At 38.7% G+C, this 26,894-nt stretch overlaps 2 protein-coding genes across 2 annotated transcripts in view; one reads left to right on the forward strand and one right to left on the reverse strand.

The window, feature by feature from the left end:
- Window positions 1–1,341, reverse strand: part of DOK6 (docking protein 6) — a 456,281-nt gene extending 454,940 nt beyond the window's left edge. The window contains exon 1 of the mRNA XM_003926000.4: window positions 1,182–1,341. Within this exon, the coding sequence (XP_003926049.1) occupies window positions 1,182–1,247 (66 nt within the window). The 5' untranslated portion in view covers window positions 1,248–1,341. The remainder of the gene's footprint in view (window positions 1–1,181) is intronic.
- On the forward strand, window positions 1,246–26,894 carry LOC141580897 (uncharacterized). Its single transcript, XM_074384226.1, has 4 exons — window positions 1,246–1,628; window positions 1,724–2,184; window positions 26,326–26,457; window positions 26,630–26,894. The coding sequence occupies exons 1-3, from the start codon at window positions 1,246–1,248 to the stop codon at window positions 26,382–26,384; spliced, it is 903 nt and encodes a 300-aa protein (XP_074240327.1). The 3' UTR covers window positions 26,385–26,457; window positions 26,630–26,894.

A 26,894-nucleotide genomic window follows, 5' to 3' on the forward strand; every position in this document is an offset into this window, starting at 1 on the left:
ACTCTACCTTTCTTCTACTCTCTAACGCTACACTTCCTTTGCTTTCTTCTTTATGCAAAAATTAGCAAAGTCCTCCCCCCTTTCTCCCCTTCTCCAAGTTGGAGGATTCATCCAGCCATCAGGGAACACAGGGAAGGTTCTAGCTCAAGGACCCTTTGCCCCGGGATGCAGGAGCCTGGTAGAACTGGAACTCGGACAGTGAGGTAGACACAACCAGAGTATCCAGAGCAGGGGCACTTTCTCTCCCAGACAACTTTCCCTCCCTCTTCTGGATCAGCCCGTCCGGGTCAGCCTTGGAGGCCACCCTACCTGGCGAGCTCTCTCCCCGGGGACACTCCCGCCCGTCCCTCCAACCTCCCCGTGGCGTCCCGAGTCCGGGCCGCTCCGGCCCAGGTAGCCGCCCCTCCCGTCCTGCCGCCTCCAGAGAGCCCCTCCTCCCTCCTCGTCTGGTCACTAGAATGCTTTTGAACCCTTGGGTTCTACACTGTTCCCCCCCCCCCAAGTCACGCGGCGCATCTCTCAGTAAGTAGAGAAAGGTCTCCATCAACTTTGCCGTCACGGAGCGCTGTCCGAGGGAGGGCGCGGGGCGCACACCTGCCTGCACGCGGGCGCGGGTCCAAGGGTCGGGGAACGCTCGCGGGGCGCGGGAGCCGCCCGCGGCCACGGCTAAGACGCCCTAAACTCGCCCGTTACAGCCGGCAGGGACGCGCGGCGCTGGGAGGGCATCGCTCGGGAATTTCGCAATGAGCTCGGGAAACGGGGACCAGAAAATGGTGATTCTAAACACACGGGAGCGTCGCCACACGGAGCAGTTCCACCGACAGGCGCTCACTTTTGAGAACAGAGCATCGCGGACGGCACAGCCGAGAAACCTCCTCCGAGGCACGTTCCTCGCTGGAACCGACAACCCCTTTAGTCCGCGGACCTCCCCGCACGCGCGGTCGAAGCCCGCCCCGGGCACTCGAGGACGGGGACCCAGGCGCTCCCGCAGCCCCCTCCCCGCTCCGTCCGCAGACCCCTCGGCAGGTGCGGGCCCCCACCTGGCCAAGCAACAAGCGGGCCCTCCGCGGAAGGGCCGGGTCCCCACTGCCCGGTCCCCGCACGGGTCACCGCTCCCTACGCCCCGGCAGCCGGCCGGGCCGAACCCGCGGGGAAAGGAAAACGCCGAGCCCGGCACTCACCCCCAGCTTCCTGCTGCGGATCTTCACGTAGCCCTGCTTGACTATGTCGTTAAAGTTGGAGGCCATGGCCAGCGCGACCGGGCTCCTGCGCTCCGCGACGATCCGCTCTCCCGAGCCGAGAGCCGCCGTCCGCCGCCGGGTCTACGCGGGTCTCGCATCCAGCCGGCCGCCGCCAGCAGCAGCGCCGCCGCCCGCTCCTCCGCGAGCTCCCGCCGGTGGGGACGCGGGGTCGCCTGCAGGGCCGCCGCGGACGGGGAACGGGGCCCGGCGCCGCGAGCCGCGCCAGCCCTCCGCGTTCCGGCGCTCCCCTCCGCCCCCCGCCGCGAGCCCCGCGCCGCCGCCGCCCCCGGCAGCACCCACGGGCTGGCGCCTCGCTCCGCGGCGCACAGCTGGCCGGAGCGCACCACCGCGGCTCCCCGGCGCGGGGGGAGGGGGCGGGCCGGAGGGGCGGGCTGATGCGCCGGCCCCGCTCCCTCCCCCCGGCCCGCGGGGTGGCTGGGCTCGGAGACGCTCGCAGGACGCGCTCCATCCCTGTCCGCGAGGGCGGGAGCGCATCCGCCGCCGCCGCGCGCCCCGGGGCCCGCTCCCCACCCGGCTCCCCGGGCCCGCAGCGCTGCCCGGGCGCAAGATTCCCGAGGACGCGGCGCCCCATTCCCGGGCTCTGAACCTCGGCTCGCGGGCTGGGCTCCGGGGAAAGGGCGATGGGGACGCTTCCCACGCGGAAGGCAGCGGGAGCGGGACACTTGTTTATTTCATCGGCCTTGTTTACAGTACATGTTTATTCCCGAGCGCACGCGGCCGGGCCGGGTCTCTGCCCTGTTAGGAAGTGTACACCGACGCCAAACCCTTCCTGGTGCACACAAAGAGACCGATCGTGCGCATGTGTCTAACGCTCCCGCAGCCTGGAGACGGACGGACGGGCGAGGCGGGCGAGGCGGGCGAGGCGGGCGAGGTGGGCGGGCGCCCACGGCCTCAGCTGAAGGAGTGGAGAAGACCGACCCAGGTGCTTGATTTATGCATGCGTTTTCCTTAACTGGGACTAAAAGTGGCTCCTGGCTTTTCTGGGAAAATGGAGAACGTGGCTGTATCAATGGATGCCAGTGACTTCTTGGAATGCTCAAGTTGTACAAACACCAAATGAGGAACTTTCTCCCCTTATTGTAGAAACACATGATATTTTTAAAGTAGGTTTTTCGTTATTGTAAAGACATTTTAATTTTTAAGATTGTATATTTTGTGAAAGATTCAAGGAAAGAGAGGAGTATTGAATTTTGGTTGGAGGCAGTATATGGATTTTTACTATAGGCTATAGAACATTTTAGTACTTACTTGCTAAGGATGTTTCTAATTAGTAAAAAATGTATAAAGAGTGAAAAATTTTAAGGCGATTCCTGCAAGAGTTATATTTAATAAAAGTTCAAAAGATCATATTTATTTGTTTATTACAGTAAGCAGTATTTTTCCAGGTTCTCATTAAAAATTTCCTAGCCCTGTTTGAAACACAGTAATGCTAAGAGAGAAAGGAAACTGGACTGGAATGGGGTTGGTGGGAGGATGAATGTAAAAACTTGAAAAACAAGGCATCATGTCCTTCACTCCAACCAGATGAGGATCCAAAGGAGATTTCTGTCTCATCCTTAGCAGAAGTCTCCATCTAGAGCCCACGTAATCCAGTGGAAATTCTTACTTGCTTCAACAGCACACTATTCCTATTCATTCAATAATGTGGGCAAGCTTTTTTTTTTTTTTTTTTTTTTTTTTTTTTTTTTTTTTTAAACTTCCTACTGTGCAAAGTACCAGATGCTGGGGCAGATCAGATACTAAGAATAACATGGCAAAATCCTTTAGGCTGTCACTCTGGAATGGGCCCAAACTCTGACCTTCCCAGAAAATTTGCATAAACTCCCTGGAATGGGCTCAGGCTCTGACTTTCTCAGAAAATTTGCATCAACTCTCTGATAACTCCCTGTAATGCTTTCCTCTAAACACCTGGCACAGCTTGTCTTGTCTATTCCACTGACGTTTTACTATTTCATATGCCGCATGGCAATTTTTTTAAAATATAAAGACTGCTTTAGTTTTGCAAATGCTTTAAATAAGTTATTTCATTCAGCCCTCTTTGCAACCACATATGTTAAATGAAGAATACTTGCCAGTTACTGGATGAAATTGAGGCTCAGAGACATTCAGCTGCAGAACCACACATTTCAAGATTGGTTTGAGGTCTGCAATGATTTCTATGAGCACTGACTCCACCTTCTGTTTATATCATCGGCTGTTTTCACAAGTCAATTGTCAATTCTTTGAAGTCAGGGATTAGTTTAGCCTCAGCAACAATCTTAGTGCTTACATAAGTAACAGTCAGGCATGAAAAATAACTGTGGCTTTTAATGATTATATAATGACTGTGCCTACACTCCTGTTTATCAACATCTTTGTAACACCCTAGCATGATTTCAATGTTCTCCTTTATTTACCTTTTATTTTTAAATTTCTGATATAGCAATTTGTATGTATATGTGTTCCTCTTTTTATGATCTTTATTTGCCTCTTGAAAGCACTAAGTTATCTGTCATCTAAATTTTCCCAATTCTGGATTTGGTTGCATAGCATCAATTAAATATATTCACCTAAGCCCCACATTTTCTACTAATGTGACCCAGAAACTTACCTGCATTCTCCTTTTTTTCAAGAATGTTTAATAAAAAATGCTGTGTATATTCTACTGACTCATGCCAATGGAACAAAATATCTAGCTGTCCAATTGATCAGAAGGTTAAAGTGTTGTCAACCTCATTTGTACATTACAAAATCATAACTTATAAATTATATGTAATTATAGAATTATAAAATTCTTCACCAAACTTCCACCTTGTGGTTTTTGCAGCCACTGATGATCATTTCTTAAATACAATATTTCATTAGGAATTGGAAAGTTGTGATATCTAATTTGACTTTATTCTTGAGTTTATGACTTTATACCCTCTTACTAAAAAAAACAAATAAACAAAAATACTTTCCCCCACAAATGAAAGAATTCTCCTCAAACAGACACCCAATAAGAATGGCAGGCTTGATTCTTAACCATTGTCATCCATGCTTCAGAAATCTTGAATGGGTTCTAAACGGGTTCAAAATGAATCCCTGCTTCCTTTGGAATATCATTTTCAAAAATGTAGTTTTGTATATTTGATGTATTTCAGTGCATCACAGTCATTATTCTTTTTGTTGTTTGAACTATCCTGTCTTAGACAACAAGGAGCTGCTTCCATAGACATTTTTGCATTTTGAACAGGTAGCTATGAACCTTACTGACCTGGCTGTGAACAATAACAAGGTATTCCATGCTTATCTAACACATTTCCAACTGCAGACCTTGAATTCATTATTTCTTTTGGAACTTTTTAAATTTTAATGGGAAATGAAATTCAGTTCCCATAATCTGTTTGCTAGTGGTTTTTTGCTACTAGTTTTAAGCTTTTCAGTTATAAAGCAGGAAATACATATATTTTCATTTCAGAAACATTTAAAAGAAAAAAAATCTCACTTTCAAAGGATATTTTCAATTCAAAGTAACGTTGACATATTCCATATTTAAGGATTGCTTCTTTTCCTTTGAGATTCTCCCTATGTGAAATATTTACAAGTTTCCAAAGTCAGACACATAAAATAAGGCACATTGAGAGATATAGCTCTGATTTCCTTCCCTTTCTTTCTTTGTAGGGAACCATTTTTATTAGTTTTTGGTTTGTCCTTTCGTTCTTTTTGCCAATATAATGAGAGACATACAGTATATGGGTTCCTATTTATGTCTTCTTAAAAAAAGAAAAAAAGCATACTATTCAACATTTTATTACTCCACTAGGCAGCCTCTAAATTGGGCCCAAACACTTGATATGGGGTCCTGGTAATTCCTCCTTCTCAGTGTGGGATGTGCTGCGGGTAAGTCCTAACATGTGTGATGGATTATATTGTTTACTGAGAACCATGGCAAGGAAAACCTAGCCGACCCCCAAGCAGAAAACTGCTCAGGGTGTTCTAAAATAGTAAACAATGTAGGTATATCATACACTAGTTAAACCAGTTCTTTAAACATGGGATATGTGACCCTGACCCCATTGCTCCATTGTGGAGTATGCTCTCCAATTTGTGTTCAATCAGTGGTGAACGGGAACCAGCTGCCTGCCTAGTTTATCTTGGTTCTATGAGGAAACACAGAACACCTGCTTGTTAATAATAATCACCTGTTACAGAGAATAAATACGTGGGTCAGAGTCTGCTCGAGGCCCTCAGCTCTGAAGGCTGTTAGCCCCTGATCCCAATTTGCACTCTATCTTTGTGTTTCTTAATTCCTTCATCACCGCTGGGGTGGGATCTCCACGATCCAGCTGGTCTCATCAGGGATGGGCTTTTTATTTTCATTTTTTTCCTAACTTCTAATGAATACAGCAGAAGTGATGGAGTGTTCTTCCTGAATTAGATTATTAAAAAGACTATGGCTTCTTATATGCTGGGTAACCTCTTTTGGACTGATTGCCCTGGAGGAAGCCAGCTACCATAATATGAGCAATCTATGGAGAGGCCCATGCAGATGAGCTTGAAGGGTGACCATCTGAAGTTTTCCAAAAGCCGTTCGAGTAAACTCAGAGATAGATGCGCCCAATCACTTTAGATGACCACAGCCTGGCAGTCACTGAGAGAGACTAAACCAAGACCAGCTAGCAATGTTGCTCCCAGTTGTTTTTCAACAAAGGAAACTTAGTTATTCATAAATTAATAGCTAAAATAGATTGGTATGTGGAAGTACGGTGTTGTCTTAACAAAAAAAAAAAACTAAAATTTGAGAATGATTTTGGAATTCATGAGTGGCCTCCAGAAGAGTGTTAGTAAAGGCTGAAAGTGTCTTCAACATGCTGTTTGTAGCATTTTGGATGTTGAGGGCACTGAGTGGACTTACCCACAAAGTGAAGAAAATATGATTGAAAATTGGAAGGGGGAATATTCTGGTTATTTAGTGTCAGGAAACTTAGTAACCATGTTCCTTGCGGCTATGTGGAAACTAGAAAATGTATCTAAAAAACCGCCTGATCTACATTAGAAAATTTCCAACCACAGTATTTGAAGTGCAACCTTTCCAGTTAGTAATTTTGTTGTTGTTGTTGTTTTGTTTAGACAGAATCTCACTGCGTCATCCAGGCTGGAGAGTGCAGTGTGCAAGGTCCTGGCTTATTGCAGCCTCCACCTCCAAGGTACAAGTGATTCTCCTGTCTCAGCCTCTCAAGTAGCTGGGACTACAGGCATGCACCATCACACCTGGCTAATTTTTGTGTTTTTAGTAAAGATGGAGTTTCACCATGTTGGCCAGGCTGGTCTGGAATTCTGGGCCTCAGGTGATCTCTCCACCTAGGCCTCCCAAAGTGCTGGGATTACAGGCATGAGCCACCATGCCCGGCCCCACTTAGTAAAATTTGAGAGGAGAGAGATACATTGAGGGAAAGAGTGTTGAACAGAAAGGGGCCAAGAACTGACAGTTTTGAATATTCTCACCTTCTCCAGACCAGGATGCTCAAATTAATAAATGGCAGCTGAACAAAGATCTCATCCTGGGCACTGACTGCCATGAATATTTAGTGTAAAATCAAGGGTATGACTGTAAAATACATTTTTAAAGATTTCTCTGAAATCTTAAAAATCAGTGATTTTATGGTCACACTCTTGGCTTTATCTTTACACCACTTTGTCATGGCACTGCTTTTAATTTGATCTAATGAAGAGATTCACAGGTAACCCACAACATTCTTGAAAGAATCATATATGCTGAAGCATTGCCAGACAGAGTTTACAATGAGAAGAGGCACGTGGATTCCCAATATTCTACTGACAGGAAGCAGGCTGAGAGAACAGACCAGGTGCAGAAACATGCTACATTTTATTTAAACAACAAAAAAAAAAAGGTTACTCGGAGGAACCGAGAGCCTAGAGGGCAGAAGAAAGAAACTTAGAGAATTATACCCTCACCCTGAGAACTAGTCCAGGAACTTCTAACATTTCCCCATCTAGATTTCAGAATTATCATGGACCAGCAATTGTTTGCCTTCTGTTTTCTGCCTTTTTGAACAGGATGTGGATAGAGGTTGTATTTTACTTGTCCCACCATTGCTTGTTGGGTATATAGTAGGCAGACGACTTGTCTCTTTAGTTTCAAAGGTTTGAAAAAAAGATCTACAGTTGAAAAACTGTGCCTAAGGCATTACACTTGAAAAACCTCATTTCTATTTAATGTAACAAAATTTTGTACTTTGAGTTCATACTGTAGTGAGTGAGAATTTGAAGGTCTTAAAAGGAGCTGGCATATTTTGCACATGAGGGACACAAAGGGCAGCCTGTGGGAGGCAGCTTTTAAGATGGGTCTCTGACCTCCCCCCTCCTTACGATCCCCTCTTTGCATGTGGATTGGACTACCGAATAAATTCTCAGTCTGGCAGAAGTGATGGGATGTCATTTTCAAGAATAGGTTATCAAAACAATATGGGTGTATTCCCTAGGTATCTCTTGCTCTCTCCTTTTTTCCTTTCATTTGCAAAATGAATATACTCCTTCCTTATGAATGTCATCTAAAATTTATGCAGTCAAATGTTTCTAATTCAAAATACTGGAAATCTAAAAACACATTATAGATCTTTCCTGCTACTCATTTTTAGTGAATTATGTATTTTAAGGATGTTTAGTTTACTGGGCAAGAGACTGAGTTAGGATACCCTGGGCATCAGTTGTCTCTTGTACCATGAGGTAGTGAAAGATATGGCTTCAAGTATGTCTTTTGAGACTTGCAGAAATTTGCCTACTCAGGTCTCTCACCCACGAATATCTCCATCTTCTTCTCATAATGACAGATTCCTGTCCTGGTTCATTTTTATTCTAATGTCTAATAGTTTTCTCCTCAAGGTGGGACTTAATATTTCAGAGTGCTAATCCTCAAGCAACTCCATACACTTGCATCTCTACCTATAGTCTCCACACAACCACTTGAAGTTTGGGACATCTGAAGCCCAATCTTTTAAACAAGTTCTTCATTAATTGTTCTCAGATTAGTCTACTTATTCCTTTAGTCTAAGTAGGGAATCTTCCTCTTGAAGGTGTATCATTGGGTATATTTGGATTTCTTTTATTCTTAGGGCAGTAATAGATGGTTAATTTCCTCTCATTTCTCTTATACAACTACTTTTCCCAGATACCCTTGTTGCTGTTGGTGATGAGCCACACCCACCCTGATTTTAGCATCTGCAGCATATCTTGTCACTTAGATTAAGAAATTCTGTCATTGTTTTTCCTTTTCTATCCCAGTTGCCATCTTTGGTTATTTGAGAGGATTTAAGGTGTTCAAATTCTTTTGCTACTCACACCAACACCATCATACAGAGCATCTATTTCTATCTTTATAAGATACTGTATTTACAATTGAAAATTTTTATATAAATATTTAATCCACTTTGTTAGGCTTATTGTAGGGAAAACCAATATGACTATATTTCTTTTAATGTTTAATATACACTTATTGAATAAATCTTTATTTAATACGAATGGCCCAAATAGTATCTACTAAAAATAAATATGCATTTGCTTCTGTTTTTGTATTTCTATTCAGCTGAATAGAATAGTCAATTTTTTATCACAGAATGACATATTTTGGTAATTTATAATAATTATGATGTGGATTTAATATAAAGTGGGTATCTGCTAATGCATGTTCATTTCCCATCCCAATGTGTGCATTATAACTGTCCTTTTCAAAATTTGGGATACCAAAGTTTTAGTCTATAAATCCCTCCCATACTCCACTGTTTTCCCTTTTCCATTGGACTTGCTTTCAATATTGTTTTTCATTAAAATTTGAGTTAATGCATATATTTCAAACTTTGAATTTTCCTATTTAGATAATGACATTGTTTCCTCTTTCCACAAATCATACTCCTTGGTAAAATATTAGTTTTTAAAAATATGCATCATGTTTACATATTTCTTTTACATTTATTCTTTGGCACATTTTTGCTGTCACAAATAATACTGCTTCCTTTATTAAATTTTATCACCGATGATATTAAATTAGTAGAAATGCTCTTATAGAAGCCTCATGGAAAGCTCTTACTATGTAGAATTAGTTTTACATTGATTTTCTGGAATTTTTTGTTCAAATAAAAATAATTTATCTCCTGTTCAATACTTTTACTATAATATTTTTATTCATTTATTTGCAATAGATATAACTTCTAGAAAATGTGAAGTAACATCTGCTAGTGCAGTCATTCAATAACATTTTTGCTAAATAAGAATTTGAGGAGGGATTCATGGTTAAAAGGTTAACTATGCAGATAAAATACTTCTTTTCAAGCCTTATTTATGAAGCGCTTGTTAACCAAAATGTTTATTAAATTTTACTAAATATATCTTTTGTATATATGAAAATAATAATATAATTTGTATCTTAATTTGATAAACTAAGTACACTAGTGTACTTGTTAGTGTTGACTATCTTTATTTCCTAAAGTATAATTTGGTTAATCAAGATTAATAATTAATCTAATGAAGTATTCAATTTGATGGGATAAGTTACCTATGATCAATGTAATTACTTTATAGTTGCCATGTAGTGTTCTGTGAATTTTTAAAAAATGAAATAGCAGATTATATTCCTTTTTCTATATTCAGAAACATTTTAAATAAAAAATGATCTGATCTATAGAAGTTTGACAAAATTTTGGCCCCATGTATTTGACAAGTTAATTCTTTGATTGCTTTAAACTCATCTGAATACAATGAGTCTTCCAGGAGTACAAAAATTTTTCTCTGCTAATTTTAGTGATTTATGTAATACAGAATCATGACTATCTTTATGACTTTAAAATTAGTATTTAATGTAATATACAGAATTTTAAACACTTCTTTGATGTTTACAGTAGTAGTCTCTTATTTCTAAAATTTTGTATTCCCTTTCTTCTTTCTTTTGATTATGTTTACCAGGAGTATGTTTGCTTTTTCTCATTAATCAACTCTTATTACTTAACTGCATTTATTTTTTCATTTATCTTTAACATATACACATAGCTGTCCAAAATGTTTTATAAATTTGTAAGTAGTTTCCTGCTATATCTTTACTTAGATACACCCCTATTTCCTAGAGCAGGCGTCCCCAAACTACGGCCCGCAGCCGCATGCGGCCCCCTGAGGCCATTTATCTGGCCCCCACTTCACGAAGGGGCACCTCTTTCATTGGTGGTCAGTGAGAGGAGCACAGTAGGTGGCGGCCCTCCAGCGGTCTGAGGGACAGTGAACTGGCCCCCTGTGTAAAAAGTTTGGGGACGCCTGTCCTAGAGTCAAACACATTTTAACATGTTCTGTGTGTGATGTCCATGGCACAGGAGTTGGACATCACACACAGAACACCCCTCTCCTCCCTTCTTTTCAAATATTATTTCTTTCACTCTCTTTACTTCCACTTGTTTCACTGTGTATTATAGCATTAATTGTGTTTCCTCAAAATTTATATATTAAAACCCTAGTTCACAGTACCTTAGAATGTGACTATTTAAACAGGCAGTCAAGGTAAAATGAGGTTATTGGTGAGGAGAAGGTGTCTCATCGAATATGACTGTTGTCCTCAGAAGAGGCAGTGTGGACACAGACAGGTAGAGGGAGAAGATGATGAAAAGACACGTTGAGATGTCTGTCCAGAAGCTGTGGAGAGAGGCCTCAGAAGAGCCTAACCCTGATGATCCTTTGCTCTCAAGACTTCTAGTGTTTAGTGTGTGAGAAAATACATTTCTGTTGTTTGAGCCACCCAGTCTTTGGTACTTTTATATGGTAACCCTAGCAAACTAATATACTATGCTACCTTAAACATTTTATAGCTGTGGAGGTCTTCACATATTTCTTTAAATTTATTTCTTGATATTTAAATTTGATGTTTTATTGCCAATATAAGTAATGTTTTTGAAATATTATTTTCACTTGAGTATACAGAAATACAATTGATTTTATATATTGACCTTGGTATAGTCACTTATGAGATCTAGTAGTGTTTTCTACTTATACAGTGATGTCATCTCTGAATGAAAATAGTTTTACTTTTTTCTTTCTATTCTCTTGCCCTTCTTCTTCCCCCTCCTCCTCCATCTTCACCCTCCTTCCCATCCTTTTTTCTCCTCCCTTTACCTCTCCCTTCTCCCTGCTCTGGTTAGAGTCTATTTAAAGTTTAGTGGAATCGGTAAGATTGGATGTCCTTGCCTACTCACTGATTTTGGGGAAATCTAGTATTACATTAAGATGTTAATTTCAGAAATAGCTTTTCTTATGCAGAAATTTCTGCTGCTGGTTTTCTGTTTGATTTTATATGAATAGAGGTTGAATTTTATCAGATGGTAAATATTTTGAGGAGGAGACTGATTCAAAGCACCTGCAAGTCTCCCGTTGGTTACTCTGGCCCCATGTCATTCCAACAATTCCACACGGTTTCTCATTTCCATAGCCATGGACCACCAATGGGAGTAACCTAAAAATTTTGTCACCAGGTACAGCAATATAGCCAAATGTTCTTAGAATAGAAATGACTGCTTACACATGATGCCACCACTTTCTCTATGGCTTTAAACACTTAATTCTCTGTTGTGTTTTCAAAGACCTGATGGATCTTTGACTCCTAAAAAACAATGAGACTATGAGGAAGTTGCATGCTACTTTTCAGAAATTTTTGACCTTACCTTTTAAAGCATCCCACATAAGTTCAGAATTCAGCATGTTTCTTTAGGGGGGAAACTGAACCCCTTCCCATGTCCAATTTTGTCATTATCTGAGAATTTTTCTCATATTTTACGTGTTTTTAAAAAATATATTATTGTAGGCCAGACATGGTGGCTCACGCCTATAGTCCAGCAGTTTGGGAGGCCAAGGCAGGTGGATGGCCTGAGCACAGAAGTTCGAGACCAGCCTGAGCAACAAGGCAAAACCCAATCGCTACAAAAAATACAAAATTAGCCAGGGACGGTGGCATGCACCTGTAATCTCAGCTACTCAGGAGGCTGAGATGAGAAAATCTCTTGAGCCCGGGAGGTTGAGGCTGCAGTGTGCCAGGATCCCAGCCCTGCACTACAGCCTAGGTGACAGAGACCCAGTCTGAAAAAGAAAAAACATTCTCTCTCTCTCTATATATATAAAATATATATATAATGCATATATATAATTTATATTATATATAACATATAAATTATATAATATAAATATATAAATTATATATAACATATATAATTTATATATAAATTAAAAATTATATAATTATATAATATAAATAATTTTATATAAATATATAAATATAAATATATTAAATAAATAATTATATAATATAAATATATAAATTATATATAACATACATAATTTAAAATATATAAATTAAAAATATATAAATATATATATAAATTTATATATATTATATATATAAAATAAAAGATGCTTCCTTTTCATTGTTTTCTAGAGATATTATGATTTTCCTGGAACTTAACCTATGCTAAAGTAATTTGTAAATTCATAATAGATTTTTTGGCTTATACTATGAAAGTACAACCAATGAAAGCAACTCTATATTTTCAAATTTATTTTTAAATTTTATTTATTATACTTTAAATTTTCATATATCAACAAGTACTTAAGTGGTGAATGTTTAACAATTAATCTTTTTAATTTAGTTTATATTTTCCTTATGTCTGTCTGGTTACAAGAAAGTTATATTGAGTTCTTTAAAACTTATTTTCTGTTTATTTTTCTGAGATTTAGCATACATATTTAACTGCACTGTTGTTTACTGCATCCAGATTTATAAATGGTATAGCTTCATCATATGCCTTTTAAAGTCATTTAAGATCCTTTATATCTATTGGTGCTCTTACCCTTCAAATATGTAATCTTCGTGCTCCTTTATTATATTTGTTACATGTCGCTTTTCCAAACATTTTGTTTTCATTATTTTAAGTGTGTTTCTTTCAAACAAGAGTTTTACATTTCAACCCAACTTGACATTTTTTTGACTTATAAGATAATTAAATTCACACTTATAATAATGGCTATGCTAGATTTCATTCCCTTCATATACATTTTTATTATTGATTAAACAGTTTTCACTTTTTCAGTGTTTCTTACATTGATATGTTTTTAGTTATTCACTTTTTTCATTAATTTAGAACTTCCAGTGTAATTTTCTATTCTAGAAATAAATCTCTTTTCTTGCCTCTTAGGCAAACATACATGATCAATCTACTGCATGCACTAATTAACTCCCCAAGCAAAACCATTTCCCCCACCAAGATATTTTATTTTTCCTTAAGTCCCAAAGAAACAATTTTAGAACAGTTTTATATTCACCTTCCCTTTTTTCCTACCCCCAATAGAGACTTAGAATGTGATTATTTCTCTTATCTCTTCCTTTCCTCCAACTATGTTATTTTTTTCTGAGATGAATTTGTTTCATAATTTGTCCATTAACACTGTATGACAAATTTCTAGACCCTTTTCCTACATTTTATTATCAATATTATACATATATATACATGCACACACGCACACACACACACACACACACACACATACACACACACATATACATATCTTAAAGTACTCAACATATTTTTCTCCAAGTTTTATATTCCTCCATCGTAGGTATTTGAGTGTTTCTTGAGCTCTTCTGTCTATTTTTGAAGAGTCTGTTCTGAAGTGGGTATGTAATTGATAGACTTTGGATTTTTGCATCTTCTTTAAATATCTTTCGCTCCAAAAATTGAATAGTTTGTTGATTACAGTGTAGCTTCCTGGGTTTCAGTCCTATATCTCGGTGATTTTTATATGTTAGTTCATTGTCCTCAATCTACAGTGTGCAGACAAACAAACGCAATGTTGATGGATTTTTCCTTAGTATGTAGCTTTCTGCTTTAAATCTCGTAAGTTGTTTTTCATCTTTTAATTTCAGAAATATACCAACAGAGCCCCATGTGCTTTCTAATTAAGATGCCCTAGAACTTGTTAACACTTTTGTTTTGTTACTAATGTTATAGAAATGTTTTCTATTATTTATATGATTTCTTCAATTTTTGCTGCTCTTATTTCTTTTTCTGGAATTTTATTATATATAAAGCAATTTTTGTTGTTTCCCCTTATTATTTCTGTCTCCTTATTTCTTTGGCTCTCTTCCCTGAAACATACCTTGCACTTGATCTTTCAGATTATACACTCAGACATCAACAGTAATTCTGCTCTCTTAATGCATATTCTACTGATTTAATTGGAAAATCGCGTATATATCTCTTGAAAGTCTTTTGTCTGCATTGAGTAAGTTGTCATTTTGATGTTCTCAGCTGCTCTTTGAATTACTTTACTGATACTCATTCATCTCCTCCATCAGTTGTGCTTCATGTGGTTTATTCCGATTGCTTTGTCGTATTTCATTGACTTACGGACACCTCCACTTATTTTGAATGGCTCCTGTCTAGATGTGGCAGATTAATAAATGGTGAGAATCTTGCCTTTCCCTTTGAAGGTATGTACGTCTCTCTGGACCACAACCTTTCTTGATCGGTGGCTTTCCAGGCTTACCTTTTTGCTGTTTTTCAGACCTCAGAGGACAGTGTGACAACCAGTTAATCTGTTTAGGCTCTAATAGGAGACAGTTTTCCTGCTTGCACCCAGATCTTAGCTCAGCCATTTGGCTCAGAAAATATGAGCTTGGGGGCAGGAAGCAGCAAAAAAGAGAGGCCCAATCCTCTAGTTGTTCCTTTTATTTTTCCCATTTTTCCCAACGAGAACTTTATGAGCACATTGAGTTTGAAAACCACAATCTCTCTGCAACCATGAGAAATTTTATTCTGTTATCTTAGTATTATTTAAGTTATAACAATAATCATACCCCCCACTCCTCCTTTCTCTCCCCACCCCCGTCTCTCTGTCTCTGTACCTTTTTCTGACTCCTCATCTGTCTCTTCATTTCTCTCTTCTTCTAGTGTATTCTGCCACAACTATATTTTTAAGTATGTGAATATGTGTATAGTTAGATGCTTTTCTTCACAGGGGAATCAGTCAGTAGATTTTTGGTCAGGCATGTTCCTTTTGAACAATGTGCCTTTCTAGATGCCAGTATTTTAGATCTCAGGATTTAGTGATGTCTATGCTTGTGTGTTTCTACTTAGATTTGAATCTCAAGTTCACATTATCTCAGACCTAAATGTTGTACTACCCAAAGTCATAAACATGATATCTAATACACTTTACATTAATTTCTCCCAGAAACTGCTGAAACTCCCTTCTATTGATTTTCTTTATCCCTTAACAGAAAAGATGTCCTGGATTCTACCAATATTACAGATATATCAGATCTGTTTTTTTCTCCCTCATTTTAAGCTTACATTTCTTGTCATGAAATCAATAAAATGCAAGGAAATATATATATATATATATATATATCTATCTTCATAACAGTCATCTGGTCTCAGAGTAGAGAATCCATGTATTTTACCAGAAAGCCAAATCCTGCTATCACATTATACTAAAAACTTCATCAAATCTCAACTTCACATGAAAATAAGACAGTTTAATATTTAACCTGATAAATTTTTAGACTATTATCAGGATTTCATAGATGTATTTGATGCTTTGTTTTTTATCACTTATTCTCCTTACTATAAAATGTTACTACATTGATTTATTCCATCAATTTTGTTAAGGAGTTATCATATTCAATTCACCATGGTAAATAGTATGTGGAAAGGTAAGTAAGACACTATGATTATTCTAATGGGGTGGCCAGTAGACTGCATTGCATATGTAAGTCAATGATTATATTAGAAATACATCTATCCAATCACAACAACTATTTAATTATACAAAATAAGAAATTGCTGATTTTTGTCTGAAGACAGAGATGTCAAAAACAGCCTCAAGAAGATATGTCATTTTAGTTGAGATCCCAAGAAGAGATGGTAGTTAGATTTTTTTTTTATAATATCATGTAGATCTGCCATCTGGAAAGAAGGAATATTTTTGGATTGTATCATGTTAATACATGGCTACTTTCCATATTGTCACAAAATAAAGTATTTCATGAACCTATAGGAATAAGCAAAATGCTCATTCCCTAATTATGTGCCTTAGATCTGATCTATTATGGCATAAATGAAGAATATTCCTGAATAATCAGATACTTCCTTAAACATTTTCCAATTATTTTGTTTTCCTTTTCTTGCCTAAATTACATGTTAAACACCTGATCTTCTGATAAAAATCTGTTCCAACTAATATTTAAATTAAGAAAACATGAGCAAGATAACCTCTGACAACTTTTCTGGCTCTCTTTTAGTTATTTGAATTGCTGTGGTATTGAGAAAGGATTGAAGAGGAAAGACACTGACAAAAGACTGGGGGTTGTGAAAACTTGGTGAGAAATTGCTTCCTTGAGTCACGGCAGATCCAGGGTCTTGTCTGGACACCGTGGAATTGCCTAAAAATCTTCTACGATGTGTTAAGCCAGCTAGCCTGTCAGTCACCTTTAGTGTGTTTTGGGATATCCTCAGGAAAAAACAAACAAACAAACAAAAAACCAAAAAACAACAAAAAAGAGATTGTATCATTGTCTTTTTTAAACTCATGAACTTAAATATAAACTTCCCATAGCTCTTCTCTTTCTTCAGAATCAGTATTTCTTTCATTTTAAAAATATGGGCCAGGTGTGATGACTGACACCTGTAATCCTAGCACTTTGGGAGGCCGAGTGGGCAGATCATGAGGTCAAGAGATCAGGACCATCCTGGCCAACGTGGAAAAATTAGCCAGATGTAGTGGTGTGCGCCTGTAATCCCAGCTACTTGTGAGGCTGAGGCAGGAGAATCACTTGAACCTGGGAGGTGAAGATTGCACTGAGCCGAGACAGTGCAACTCCAGCCTGGGTCACAAAGCAAGACTGTGTCTCAAAAAACAAAACAAACAAACAAACAAACAAAAACATGTTGTAAGGTACAAAGCCCTCCCTAAGGTACTTTTACACTTATATCCAATAACTGTTTTCATTTCTTTATACAGTTATCTGTGTTCAGGACTCCATACTGGATGTGTTAAAATGCTTCTCCACATGAACAAGGAGATATCAGTGATTTGTATCTGAGTCTGTTGTTAGACAGTTAAGTGCAGAGTTGGGCAAAGTGAATGTTCTTTTTCTTTATCCTCTAAATATTTAAAAAATCATTCATAATAACCAAGGTTATAGGTAATGCGATTTATATTTGTAATGTGCTTTAGGGTTATCCTGATTTCATTCAAATGTCATTTGATCCTCATACCAATTATATGGAACATTTTATTTGTATTGAATACTGACTTCAATTTTACCAGAGAAACAAGATTAAAAAAAAATGACTTTCCAAACCGTCCCAGTTACAGAGCTTGTAGGTTCAAGAAATAAGATTCTAAATGAGACCATGTGATTTCAAATCTGAGAATCTTTACTCAGTTTCAAGCTGATTCCTAGTTGTATACATGGTCATTTTAAGCATAATGGAGCTCCCATAATGAGGTATGATATTAAAATCTGCATTTATTCCACTAGCATTGGTAAATCTTGTGTATAAAATATTAAAAGACCAAAAAGTAAAATATCTGTGAATAAACTAGAGCTACAATTTTGACTGTAATCAATAAGTTATACAGTTGTGTGTGTGTGTATGTGTGTGCGCGCACATACACACATACACACACACACACACATATTTGGACTAATCATCAGATTAAAATAACTAAGCTACTTATGTAGAAGTTTACCTGTGGCCTGAATTGGAAAATAATGAGAGTAGCTGAGAAACATATATAGGACACCTTTTGCTTGCAATTTAAGATATAATGTTCCAGGAAATTTGAAGAGGGTAAATGCATACAAAAAATGTTTAAGATAGAAGAAGATACCTACTATTTGTTCTGTATAATCTAGGATATGGACACTGTCAGTGACATAATATCACCTTAATCAATAGACATCTCTGAATTATTGATATTCATCTTCATTAGCTGGAAAAAACTGAGGCTCCTGGAAGTTATATTTTGTCATGCTCTGATTTTCATGCTATTTCTACAACAAAGAAGTTTCAGAGATGAATTGTGAACGGCAGAGATTAATGATGTTTTTGAAAACCAAAGAAGCAGCTGAACGCCATAGGTATGAGTTAGCACCAAGTATATATACATCTTTTGAGAAGCTGTAAGAGAGGGAACAGGTGTGTTAAAAAGTTTATCATGGACAAGACAAATCTGCAAAGACAGGGTCTACAAAATCCTAATGGGAAGTCAGCCCTTAGGGGTTGTGGGACTCCAAGATAGGAGCTTTCCCCCTCTATCATTCTCTGTCCACAGTTTCTGTTCAAAGAGATCCTGTGCATCCTATTTTTCTAACTGAAAAATAACTTCCTTTTCTAACTGAAAAATAACTTCCCTATTTTGGTTCTCTTATATCTGCTGTACCTCAAAATATCATCCCACATAGACAAATCACTGGATTAAAATAAAAACTACTAGAAGGTTGAAAACAAACTACTGGCTTTATAAAATTAGATATCTCTAGCTAAAAAGAAAGAAATTTCTGTAACTTCATTTGACTAGATAATTCTACTTCTCTTGAGTTACATGTCCTGTAAGTATGTCAATCAATATTACATATCAATGAGGATGCCAATTAATTAACATCGATTTAATTCCAAATTAATTTTTATAATTAAACATTACTTTTTAATACCTTGAACTTACTTGCTTGTTTAATGGAAACTAAGAGTTACAAATATTTTCTTCCATGATAAGTAAAGATTAATGAATTATTAATGAATTAAAAAGTATAACTTCTGAATAGTAGGGATTAAAGAAAAATACTAATGCCTGACCAAAAATGTGGTAGTGACTGATTCCCTTGTGATTAAAAGCATCTAACTATACACAAATTCACATACTTAAAAATATAGGCATGGCAGAATACACTAGAAGAAGAGAGTAATGAAGAGACAGATGAGTCAGAAAGAGGTACAGACACAGAGAGGCACCAGGAGAGAGAAAGGAGGAGTGGGTCAGAGAGAGACTCTAAAGCTATTCCAGTCTAGGGGAAAACAATAGACGCCATGAACAGATTACGCATCTCTGATAACAGATTGTGATGTGGCAGGCTATATTTTAAAAGATATGTTTGGATGAGTTTCTTTACCAAGGTAAGAATTATATTTATGTTCAAGTAAGTAAGTATTTGGAGTGAATATTTGAAAAAATAGATAGGAATTTTTGTAGTCTTAGAGGATTAAATTAAGACAATTCCATAGAATTATAACAGGAGGATATTTTTCTTTCCTAATTTACCACAGTGTACAGTTTGAGCTACTTAGAAACAGCCTGTATTATCTCATAAGATGGTATTTTTCTACGTAAAAGTTTCAGGAAACAACTTTCTGACTCTCTCTGCTGAAGGTTGAGGAAGAAATACAAACATTTGTCAGGAGGTTATTTTAGATGCTTTCTTTTCTTCCTTTTTTTTTTTTTTTTTTTTTTTTTTAATTTTGGAGACACCAGGCTGGAGTGCAGTGGCCCAATCTTGGCTCACTGCAACCTCCGCCTTCTGGGTTCAAGCAATTCTCCTGCCTCAGCCTCCTGAGTAGCTGGGACTACAGGCGCACACCACTACACCTGGCTAATTTTTGCATTTTTAGTAGAGATGGGGTTTCACCGTGTTGGCCAGGATAGTCTCCATCTCTTGACCTCGTGATCTGCCCGCCTCAGCCTCCCAAAGTGCTGGGATTACAGGCGTGAGTCACTGCACCCAGCCTTAGATGCTTTTAAGATGCTTACAGACCTACAGATTTATGAATAACCTTACAATAATCCAAGACATTTCACATAGGTTTTTCAAACCTCTTTGATGATCTTTTATCTTCATTTGTCTTATCCCTCCTGTACCCCCATGAGCAAAGGTGCTTTCTGCTCATGAGAGCTTTCTTTTCTGTCTGTAACTTCTTCGTCCCTCTGCTGTTCTTCAACCAGTTCCTGTCAACTGCATCTAATTCACCTAAAAATACACTAGCTTCCACTGCCTTGGAAAACATATCCTGTGATTGGTTGCCACCTTCATTAGCATATCATGTCTCTCTCTTACTTCATCAGCAACCTTCACTGCCTCTGAAATCCACACCTCTCTCTCACTCCAGACCTTTGCAATTAGATTTCTGCCCCAGGAGTTTAATGAAATCTATTTTTCCTAAGTCACAAATGACCTATTACTTTCAGTATTATAATCTGTTACTGATTAAGACATGGCAGGGAAGAAGATTCAGTATACTATTGGGAAGAGTTTTTTTTTTTTTTAATTAGCTAAATCCAGATGTGAAAGTGGTTGCATCATGAAGCAGTGATGTTTTCAGTCATTGATTTTCCTAGTCATGTGCAGAGATGCTCTTCCTCAATCTCTCTGCTTCTAGGAAGGGTTCTCCCCACCGTTCATGCTGGAGGATGCATCACATGAGAAGCGCTAAAGGCAAGCAGCATGAACTCTTTCTTGGTAACTCAAGCATAATATAATCTACTGGAAAGATCTGGGGAGCTCTCTGAATGCTGGAAGTCCTGGTATGGTTAGGAACCGAGGTGTGCAGGGAGTAGGAACAACGGCACTGTTCTAGGACTCATAAGCCTCTGCTCCTCAGAGGAAATGTATTCACCTTTCCTTTGGTTTTAGCAACATTGTTTTAAGAGTCGATGTTTTTCTAGACATTGAGATTGCTATTATGCTACAGCCTGTTTTACCCAGTTTTAAAATCTAACCTCTTCAGCATCTATAAAGGAAAAGAATCACTTTACTTTGCATATGATAGGAGGCAGTTAATTCCATCACTGAAAACTGGCTTGCTATTATACATGGGACAGGAATGGTGTTTGGGGAAAAACTGATAAATGCATACTTTGTAAACAAAAAAGGTAATATATGATCCTTTCCCAGTTAAATTTTAAGCTGAGTAAAGGCCAAATGTCACAAAATGGCTTTTAAATGACTTCTAATGGTCTTGCATCTCCTTGTAAGCCTCATTCAATAGGTTAAAGATTGAAACACTTGCAGTTTGTCAGTTGCAGCAACTTGGGGAACCACTGTATCATCACATTCGGCCTTTTGGAGAAAGCATACCAGAAATAGTATTCATCACTGGTGTAAGGACCCCACCTTTGTCTTTCAGCTCTGGCTCCCTGCACTGATACTCAGTTTATATATTTATTAATGTGAGCTTGCCACACCACTGACACTCTGACCATCTTTGCCACAGCCCCAGGGTGACACAGATACTGCCAATTTTCAGCTGATGTCACATATTACTAAAGCATAGTATATGGTTGTCACACTGCCCACTCCTTGGTGTCTCAGCAAGGACCTTCCACTGCAGGCCCAGGTCTCTAACCAGCAGCCTTTGTCAATAGTTCAAGCTACACCTCCCAGTCTCAGGGTTTTTCTGCGGCTTCCATTCCTTAGTTTTCCTGCCAACAACAACTCTGTCCATTCAACAGAGCAAGAATTGGACTGAACGTTACTTCCCTCGGGTAACGAGAAAGGGAAAGAAACAAAACTATCATACCCTGAGTTGTCACCTTTTACAGATACTTCACACATGGCTTTTTCTTTTCTTTTTAAATTGTACTTTAAGTTCTGAGATACGTGTGCAGAACATGCACGTTTGTTACATAGCTATACACATGTCATGATGGTTTGCTGCACCCATCAGCCCGTCATCTGCATTAGGTATTTCTCCTAATGCCATCCCTCCCCTAACCCTCCACCCCTCAACAGGTCCCGGTGAATGATATTCCCCTCCCTGTGTCCATGTGTTCTCATTGTTGAACTCCCACTTATGAGTGAGAATATTCAGTTTTTGTTTTCCTGTTTCTATGTTAGTTTGCTGAGAATGATGGTTTTCAGCTTCATCCATGTCCTTGCAAAGGACATGAATTCATTTTTTTTTTTTTTTTTTTTTGAGACGGAGTTTCGCTCTTGTTACCCAGGCTGGAGTGCAATGGCGCGGTCTCGGCTCACTGCAACCTCCGCCTCCTGGGCTCAGGCAATTCTCCTGCCTCAGCCTCCTAAGTAGCTGGGATTACAGGCACGCGCCACCACGCCCAGCTAGTTTTTTGTATTTTTAGTAGAGACGGGGTTTCACCATGTTGACCAGGATGGTCTCGATCTCTCGACCTCGTGATCCACCCGCCTCGGCCTCCCAAAGTGCTGGGATTACAGGCTTGAGCCACCGCGCCCGGCCCATGAATTCATTTTTTATGGCCGAATTCATTTTTTTAAATATTCTCTGGTGTATATGTGCCACATTTTCTTTATCCAGTCTATCATTGATGGGCATTTGGGTAGGTGCCAAGTCTTTGTTATTGTGAACAGTGCTGCAGTAAACATGCTTGTGCATATGTCTTTATAGTAGAATGATTTTTAATCCTTTGGATATATACCCAGTAATGAGATTGTGGGTCAGATGGTATTTCTGGTTCTAGATCCTTGAGGGATTATCGCACTGTCTTCCACAATGGTTGAACTAATTTACACTCTCACCAACAGTGTAAAAGCATTCCTATTTCTCCACAGCCTCTCTAGCATCTGTTGTTTCCTGACTTTTTAATGATCGCCATTCTAACTGGAGTGAGATGGTATCTCACTGTGGTTTTGATTTGCGTTTCTCTAATCATCAGTGTTGATGCGTTTTTTTTCGTATTTGTTGGCCGTATAAATGTCTTCTTTTGAGAAGTGTCTGTTCATATTCTCACCCACTTTTTAATGGGGTTGTTTCTTTCATGTAAATTTGTTTAAGTTTTTTATTATGCCTGCAATCTTACAAGTAAAGTATTATTATTTTAAACTAATTCAGAAAGCCAAATTTGGATGAAGAAACTTGGTCAAGGTTTCCACTTGTCAATCTTGCTACCCACTTTATGATTTCCTTTGTCTCGCACTGACTTTCTGAGCCCACTGTGGGGAAAATGAGAGGGCCCTGGGGCCTCCTATCACATGCTCTGTATAGTCCAGAGCTCTTCAGAGGACAGATGTAAGGACAGGTCTAACTTTCCTTTTCTTTTGTTCTGGTTCCTGTGATGAACCATGAAGATAACTGAAGCCAGTAGACTCCTGTTGCACATGTAAAGGATATGTCTGTGTATCACCTTCGGCATTGAAGACATGTTTAATTACATTGCAGTGCTTACTTACACCCTTTTTTTTCCCCCTGAGAAATTGTGAAGTCCCTTACTCTCTTCATGATTCTCATTGGATATGACCTCCTGTTAACACTTAATTGCTTCAAGCAAATTTATTTTTAATCATAAAGCAACTTAAGTGTAGCATTACTATTAGAAACTAAAAAGAAAGACACACATTAATGCGTGCATATTTGGGAAAACTTCAGAGAAGCAGGAGTGACATCAATTGTGTAACAGACATTCACTATTGTCAACATTGTGTGATCAGAGCAGAGACTGGAAAAATGTTATTTCCAAGTTGTCAGGTCTGAAGATTGGAGAATCCAAGTTGTGGAAGTAGAACCATAATGAACCAGGACAGTAAGACCAGCAGTGGAAATGGTAATGGCAAAAGGGAGTATATATGCTTTCTTATTATATTTTTTCATGTTCCTTTTTGAATTTTAATATTTTTAAATGAATTACACACCTTTTAATTGGCACTTGGGGTACCCTATTACATAATAAGGATTCCATAAACATTTATTTAATTGCACTTTATTCTATGACTAATGTAGGGATGCTCAACATTTAAACATTTATATGTGGATAATTCTTATAGTAGGGACATTAAATTATAGTGGAAAAAAACAGAGTGCTTTAATGTTGCTAAATATTTAAGTGTGCTCTGAAGGTTGTTTCTGAAAGCTTATTACTGCTTTCTTTAAGAGAGCAGTAAATCGTGAATGCATTTAGCCTTGTTGTTCTTCCAAAGGAAAACATGATAAAAAGGAGTAAGGCATTCCAACTTTCGGTTTTATGATGAAAATCAGGATTTGTCCTTTGGCTAGAGTCAATATAAAAAATAAATTCTAAATGCTGCCTTGATTTAAAGAAAGTTTCTGCAATATACTTTCCTATGCAACTTTGGCTCTTTGGAAGAGTCCTGATAAGACAAAGAATACAGGAATGAGTATGAGGAGATGGAGTGGTGGGGATGATGCAGCTATTGAGCTGAGGATTCAGGAAAGGTCACCAAAGAAAGCAAAAGGTCAGATCGAGTATGAGGGGATGGAGTGGTGGGGATGATGCAGCTACTGAGCTGAGGATTCAGGAAAGGTCACCAAAGAAAGCAAAAGGTCAGATCTCCCAGCAAAATGATGAGGTCAGTGTTCATACTCACAACAGTATTCAAACTATGTGTCCTTTTCTAATCATATTTCCAATTGTCCCTGAAGCCATCCCAAATTTATCTAAAGCCTCTCACATCAAGGATCCACCAGAGAAAATGCCCCACCTCTTCCCTAGAGGCAGTGGACCAAAGCCAAGATGTTCACTATGGGAAAAATACGTGGGTATAGGAAATTCCTCACAATAGCCTTTAAATTATGGGGTTGACATACTGAATGGTAAGCACTATTTTCTAATTGTATTAATTTTTGTTTATTATAAGCACATAAAAAAGGATTTATTTTCAAAGAGTGGGCATATGTGTTAAATTAAAGACCTGAGACCAAGAGTCAAGGGGAAAACTGAACTAACTTTGCATTCCACATTATCTTGAGCCTTTGAGATGTACATTATCAATGAAGAATTTGTTTTTTAGAATAAGCTATTTTGAGTGCTTTCAAAGACTAAAGCAGAAAATTAAGGTGAAGAAAATCTGGAGATATTATAAAAGACAAGTACAGGCAAATAAACTGTACTTATAAATTATTATAAAAATAACTAATGGCAAGAGAGGGAAGGGTATGATAGCACCACATTACTAGATACATCTGTAGAGCTATGAAAGGTTGGAGCATTGGGAATAAGAAATGGAAACTAGGGAGGATAAGACCTGAGGCATTCTGGAGGAAGAGATGAACTGCTACAGGAGTCTTGGAATTTTCGCTGAGTGCAGAAACAGAGCAACTGAAGAGACACAGTTTGAAAGTGCTGTACCTGTCCCACTTGGAAATTTATAATCATAATACTTTCAAGTATTTTGGGTGAGATTTTAAATGCAATAAATAAAAAAAAAGTTCATTCAAGAATAATTCTTCTATAGTTGTATGCGTATAAATACATAAAATCTAAATTAATTTTGAAATGTTATATTAGCATATACAAACATGCAAAATCTATTTTTAATGTAACATTATTTTCCATTGTTAAAGGTGAACGGCACTCTGATTGTATAACACAAATATGATTATGTTAAACACGGGGTCACTTCAAGCATCGCATCATCTAACAACCATGGCCTTTCTTTCCAGCTTACTTACCCCAATAATCTCTTAGCCCTACCAGGACCACATTTTATATCTATGGCCCTGTCAGTACCCCTCACCCCACACCCCTAATCCCACTCATATTTACATCTCACCTTTGGACACACACCTTCTGTTCATCTTGACCCATTCTCTACCCTTTCCTGTCCTGCTTTTGCCAGGGAAGTTAATCTCTACAGGGAGGTTTACCCTGTATACCTTCCTGTTGGGCGTAGCCAATGGTAATCCCAGCAGAATATAAGAAGAGAGTAGAGTGAAGTCAGGTATTTATCTCCCAGTCCTGGGATGTCATGCTCAACTGTTTATGCCCCTTGGACAAAGGTCCCTGTCTCTTCTCAAAGGCTCCAATGCTACTGGAACACAGATTAAGCTAATCTTCCTCTTCTTCATTGTCCTTGGTTAGAGGTAGAATTATTCTACTGTCACTAGTTACAGCATTATACTTTGAGGCGTTTTTCTCTGTACCTTCATATTTTAAAATTGCCCTTCAATAATAAAACTTTCCCAGAAAATGCTGAGCATATCTGTTTTCTCTCAAGAGTCACTCTGCTTGCCATATACCTACCCCGCAGTAATTTGCATGTAAATAATTTTATACACTCCTACCTTTGCAGGTTCTACTGTTGCAGATGAATGCAGCTTGCAGAAACATGTTTATCCTGACTGGATGTGACAGATGAAATAATTGGCCCTCAAAGATGTTCACTCCTAGTTGTAGGAATCTGTGAATGTGAGACATGACACAGGTAATTTGCAGGTGTAATTAAAGTTAGGGACCTTGAGGTGGGGGGATTATTCTGACTTATCTGGGTGGGCCCTATCTGGTCATGCGAGTTTATAAAAGCAGAGAACCCTCCCCGTTGTGATGAGGGAGATGGAAGGATGTAAATTGGACTTTACCATTTGCTTGTTTTGAAGGTGGAGGAAAGAGGTACAAGCCAAAGATGCTCGACTTGTAGAAACCGGGACTGGCTGTCAAATTGCAGCCAGCAACAAGGCACTCAGCCCTGCAGCTGCAACTAACTGACTAACTGAATTCTGCCAACAACTTCACTAAGTAGGAAACAGATACTCAGAGCTTACAGAATGAACCACGCCCTGCCGACACCTAGAATTTGATCAGACTTTTGCCTTCTGAGCTACACAATTGGAAAATAATAAATTTGTTATATTAAATCACTAA

The sequence above is a fragment of the Saimiri boliviensis genome, chromosome 13, assembly GCF_048565385.1.
Source record: "Saimiri boliviensis isolate mSaiBol1 chromosome 13, mSaiBol1.pri, whole genome shotgun sequence".
NCBI classification, from domain to species: Eukaryota; Metazoa; Chordata; class Mammalia; order Primates; family Cebidae; genus Saimiri; species Saimiri boliviensis.